This window comes from Trichinella spiralis (assembly GCF_000181795.1).
Source record: "Trichinella spiralis strain ISS 195 chromosome Unknown Scfld1557, whole genome shotgun sequence".
NCBI lineage: Eukaryota > Metazoa > Nematoda > Enoplea > Trichinellida > Trichinellidae > Trichinella > Trichinella spiralis.
Window position 1 is genome coordinate 966930 of NW_003528496.1, and position 5688 is coordinate 972617.

The 5688-nt window shown below is 39.9% G+C and overlaps 3 protein-coding genes across 3 annotated transcripts; 2 read left to right on the forward strand and 1 right to left on the reverse strand.

Annotated features, from left to right (window-relative positions):
- The first annotated feature begins 451 nt into the window (after positions 1-451).
- Positions 452-961, forward strand: Tsp_04757 (conserved hypothetical protein). The gene has a single exon (XM_003369294.1). The coding sequence runs from the start codon at positions 452-454 to the stop codon at positions 959-961; it is 510 nt and encodes a 169-aa protein (XP_003369342.1).
- A 216-nt stretch (positions 962-1177) lies between these two features.
- Positions 1178-3456, forward strand: Tsp_04758 (hypothetical protein). The gene is made up of 3 exons (XM_003369295.1): positions 1178-1643; positions 2002-2485; positions 3417-3456. Exons 1-3 carry the CDS (start codon positions 1178-1180, stop codon positions 3454-3456), a joined length of 990 nt encoding a protein of 329 aa, XP_003369343.1.
- A 1875-nt stretch (positions 3457-5331) lies between these two features.
- On the reverse strand, positions 5332-5649 carry Tsp_04759 (conserved hypothetical protein). Its single transcript, XM_003369296.1, has one exon. It carries the CDS (start codon positions 5647-5649, stop codon positions 5332-5334), a length of 318 nt encoding a protein of 105 aa, XP_003369344.1.
- Between the last annotated feature and the right edge of the window lie 39 nt (positions 5650-5688).

Here is a 5688-nt window from a genome sequence, read left to right on the forward strand (position 1 = left end):
TTTTTTTTTTAAATTTCCCTGGTCCCCTTTATTACCCCAGGTCAAAATGTCATTTTCCAAATGGAACCTTCCAAACAGATCAGGTTCCCTTTATGGCCGGTGCTTTTGGATGCTTTTTAAAATATTTTGGTTTCCCCTTTAAAATATATACCCGGAAAGGGTTGGAAAATGGAAATGAGAATTAGATGGCAATTTAAGTGTTCACCATCACACTAGTCGGGTTTTGTTCAGATGTTGAAATGGAAAGTGTTGGGACACATTGTTCATTGATAAGATTTTCTTTTATGGTAGAAGATAAAACTATTGTACTTCACCATCTTTATATTCCTACTGTGTTGTAACTAACTCTCAGTGTGACTAGTGCGTGTATGTGTATGCGTGTCGGTAGTTTGTTGTGTTGCCTATCCTTTTAACTGATTCGTATGTGTGTTACCCTCATATTATACTCGTGATGAACACCACTGTGAAAATCGAGCTACTCGGTAAGGAAAACTACGACACGTGTAAATTGCAGGCTCAAGCTATATTGGTCAAGAATGATCTGTGGGAATTTGTGAATGGCACGAAACGAAGGCCGAAAATTGTAAAAGATGATGAATCCTCGTTGGAAGCCGCACAGAAATGGGACATATCTGACCAAAAGGCAAAAGCGGATTTGATATTGTCCATAAGTCCACTTGAGCTTCGTGAAAACAAAGACTGTGAGACATCAAACGAAATCTGGCTGAAATTGGCGTCTATCTACGAATCCAAAGGTCTTGCCAGGAAAGCAACTCTCCTCAAACGCCTCATTCTTAACAAAATGAATGATGAACAAAATTTGAATGATTTCCTGAGGGAATTCTTCAATTGCGTTGACAAGTTGAAGGCCATGGACTTGGAAATAGCTGATGACCTACTTTCGATTCTCTCTTGCTTTACGCTATTCCAGACTGATATGAAAGCTTTCGAGTTGCAATAGAGTCTCGCGACGAGTTGCCGAAGCCAGAAGTATTGAAAATAAAATTGCTGGAAGAATGCGAAGCTCGCAAGAATAGAGAACCGAAACAACGATGCTATGTTTGCCAGAGGGAACTGTCAGTTGAAAAATAGCCAACGTGCGATTGAAAAATCCCATCGTAAAGACAATGAAAAATCGTTCAAACATAAGTGCCATTGCTGTGGAAAGGTGGGACACATGGCGAAGCATTGTCGATCAAACCCTGCACCTCAGTCACAGCAGCGACGGAGAAACACTCAGATGACCCATCAAGACTGCTACCCGGACAAAACGTATGAGATTTCCCTTTGCATTGGTGGCCGATCCCATTCGAAATGGTGCTTAGACTCTGGAGCATCATCTCACATGTGCTCTAATAAAGAAATGTTTCTCTCCATGAAAAACATGAAACGAACCTTGAGTCTTGCAAATAACAAATCGACCGAAATTATGGGAACTGGAACGGCTAACTTGGAAATCCCAGGCAGCGACGGAATGAGAAGTGTTAAGCTGCACAACACACTCTACGTCCCTGACCTTAGGTCGAACCTACTCTCAGTTGCAAAAATTACTGAAAAGGGATTTCAAGTGATATTCCAAGAAAACGCCGCCATGATAGCAAACCAGAACCTTGGAACAGTCATGGTCGCGCACAAGGAAGATGGTTTGTACTATGTTGAAAGTCCGACATGAAACGTCAGTGCAATATACCTCACAACAAAATGGTGTGGCCGAGAGGAAAAATCGCACATTATTGCATATGGCGAGATGTATGTTACTGGAATCGAAGTTGTCACTCAACTTCTGGGCTGAAGCGATTTCAACGGCTTGTTATATCCGGAATCGTTGCCCGTCTAGGAGCTTGAATGGTGAAATACCATTAACATTATGGAACGGGAGGAAGCTTACTTTGAATTACTTTCGAACCTTCGGAGAAAGGGCATACGTGCTTGAGAAATCACCCGGAAAGGGGAAGTTCAGCACACGATCAAAAGAATGCATATTCATCGGATACAGCACAGAATCAAAAACGTACCGACTCTGGTGTCCCGCGGAAAGGAAGGTATTCAAAAGTCGAGACGTGAAATTCACCGGAAAATTTGGAAATGATGAAACGCTTTATCAGCTCACCGCGCAAAACCAGGAATGGCCTGCCAACGACACCCGTGAAAAGGAAAATGAAACGCTTGAATTACAACTGACTGCTAACGAATCAAACGAAACACATCAAAGTGGTGGCACCCCTGTACAAAACGAAGCAGAGCAAGTGACTGAGAGAAGAAAAATAAAAGTATTGCCCGGAAAACCAAGATTGGTCAGGAGTGGACGACGCGGGCGTCCGAAGAAAGTATACCAGAAAGAAGAAGTACAACCCGTTACTTGTGAAGATGTCGCTTCAATAGCACAAATGAACGACCCGAAAAGTGCGGCAGAGGCACTGTCTTGCCGTGAATCAAAAGAATGGTTGGAAGCAATGAAGCATGGTAGCGGACGTTCTAACGAAAGGTTTGTTCAAGCCGAAGCACGGAAAGTGCATATCAGAGATAGGTTTAGAAAATCTTTGTGGTGAGAGCCCAAAGCAATCCAACAATGTAGGGGAAGTGTTGGGACACATTGTTGATAAGATTTTCTTTTATGGTAGAAGATAAAACTACTGTACTTCACCATCTTTATGTTCCTACTGTGTTGTAACTAACTCTCAGTGTGACTAGTGTGTGTATGTGTAGTTGTTGTGTTGCCTATCCTTTTAACTTATTCGTATTGTGCGTGTTCAATTGTGTTTTTGTCAATAAATAGCAGAAAACGCTATACCGTTGTACGTTAACTCATCACCGCAATCAACCTTCCTCAAATATACAACAGAAAGTTTAAAATTTACACCAAATATATAAATAAATTTGTTTTTTGGTTTGTAAATAATATTACAGATTTTTAATTTTTATTTAAATAAAAGATAAGAATGAAAATAATAACACTGACGAAAGAGGTAAAAACTTTCTGAAGTTTCTGAACTTTCTGCCCAGCAGCATTTTACTTCTTGCTTCATAAGTGTACTTCCGCTTACTCCAGTATTAGTAATAACGGAATCTGTTTCCGTGTCCATTTTCTGTTCATTGCCATCCAGTCCAGAAAGCCGTATCCATTAGAATTTCAGCAAACAAAAAATCTCAGTTGCTCGATGATATCTGATATAGGATTCATCAATTTCTTATGATGAGTTATTACAACAGGCAAGCAAATACAATGTACAATGTCCAAATAGAATGTCAACGAACAGTTTTTTCACCCATCAGATAAATAACGCTTTAGCCGGCAATTATATGAAATTTATGCATAAGATGCTTTTCCATTTGTCAGAAATTGTTCTGATGAGTAGCTTATGGCGATTTTAGTAGAATGGGAACATCTAAAATTGATAAATTGTCTAAAGCTGCAGCTTAAAGCCAAAAGTTGGAATGGTGATTTCTGAATGTTAGCATCGAAATACTGTTTTGATTTTACTTGCCTGTTCTCTGAAAATGTTTCTAGTTCGCAAAAGAATTTAATCTTTCCAATCTTTCGTTCGCTCCTCTTCACAAGAGTTATTGTTTTTCTTCTTATGTTTCATTGAAATAAAAAAATAAAATCTGGAATTTTGTTTAAAGTAAAAATTTGTGTTTATACATTTTGTGTAAATTGTATTAAATTTCTCTTTCAATATATAAAGTGAAACCGACTACTGGGTTGACTAAACATTGAAGTTGCAATTCTTGTATTACGATGGTTCAACATTCCAGATCAAAAAATATCTGTTGAATTTTAAAATAATTTACCAAACAAAACTGAAAGAAAAAGAAAATTATTTTTCATCTCAAGTTCACTTTATCATAGGTAGGAACGTTACCTTTTTCTAGCACTGCATATTTTCTGCCAAAATATGATCATTACTGATTATCCTCGTCGGCAGGCATAAAGCATATATTGATTTCTCATTTGCTACCATACCTTTCATTCCCATTGTTTGCAGTGAACAATATCTGGGGAATATCAAAGGGTTTACTAGCTGGATCAAGCAGTGAGTGGTCCAATTAGTGATTAAAACAGCGTAACGAATAGAATAACATAACTCATTAGCCAATTACCGATGAATCGCCGTACAACCTATCAGCGACCAAACCGCAATTTAATTTAATTGCAGTACTTCCCATATTTTGAGAAAAGTTGATAAAGATTAATTATTCAATCAATGATTAAAACATAATAGCGAATCAAATACACGAGTGATTTGCCCAATCACTTATCAGAATTATTAGCTAATGTAACGTGTCAACCTTTGCTTCAAGCGGTTTTCTATTATCTTCGAGGCGCGTTATTGTAGATCAGGGCGTGTTAAGCATTAGATGTTAACAAGGAGACGTAATATGTAAGATAACTGTTTACTGAAGAGTAAATATACCACAGAAAACAACAGAGAAAGTAAGAGCGACGTGAACAATTACAGTGACAACCAAGTCACAGAGAGAGACGATTAATTAACTTTCCCCAGAGGTCTAAGCAAAATCTTGGTGACAAAAATACGCCAACTAGCAGTGGACTGTAGATTACACTTTGCGTTAATGCGCGCAGTTCAAATCGAGTCACAGGTAAGCTGAAGGTCGTTCATTACAAGAAAACAAACGCACTTATTTCATTAACAGCAAGTTTATTTATTGTGCCTCAGAATATAGCAGACTCGATAACAAACGAACTTAAACACCAGCATCAAAGATCACAAGATCACAATCCTTATTTGGCCAGCTGATCCTGAACCACTTTCCAATTGCGGTTGTTAAACAGCAGCTTTCATAACCGGCTCGCCGAATGGAACGTCCGGAAGTTATCCGATTGCAGCAACTTAAGACGACCGCTCTGAGAGATGAACCGCCGCAGTGCTCTCAAAAAACGCACCACCGTCATGTATGGAACCACCTTTTTCTGTCTTCTGCACTGCTGTACACGGTATGTGCAACCGGATATGGATTCTGACATAGTTTGGAAATCTGCGGAACTTTCAGCCAGACTCGGTCACCTGCTATGAACATCGTGCCTGTGGCGTGTTTGTCGTACCAATCTTTTTGGCGATCTGTTCTACGCCAGCTCGCTGACGCACGTCACTTTTAGTGGTCCAGTTCCATTTTCAGAGTCCTTTCGAACATCCTGGCTGGTCGCTTGTTGTGGCTTCCATATGTAGAATTAGCAACTTCGTTAAATTTCTGGTAGTCGATGCAGAACCGCGAGATACCATCCTTCATTTTCGCGAGTACCACAGGATAGGACCAACGTAAATTAGCTGCTTCGATCAGGCCTCATTCCATCATACTTTGCATTTCTCTTCATTCTGTCTCTTCTTCTCGAATCGACAGTCTACTCAGCGCCTTTTTGATGGGTTTCACACTTTCGACAAATTTCCTCAACCTGTTATGTCTGATGCTACTGCGACCTAGATCACCGTCTGACATTGAGGTGGTCTCAACATACTGTCGCAACAGACCGGCTATCTTTTCACGGGTGTCGTCTTTGCAGTTCGTTGCTGTTAACTCTCGCATTGTTATTACTGTCGTTGTCACATTGGCGGTTATGTGTACGGTACCTCCGCATCTCATCTCGCCATGAGGTCCGTGCCGTCTAGCTATTTTCACCCATACAACCATCTTGGGAAGGTTCACCCATATTCAGCGACTTTTTCTTCC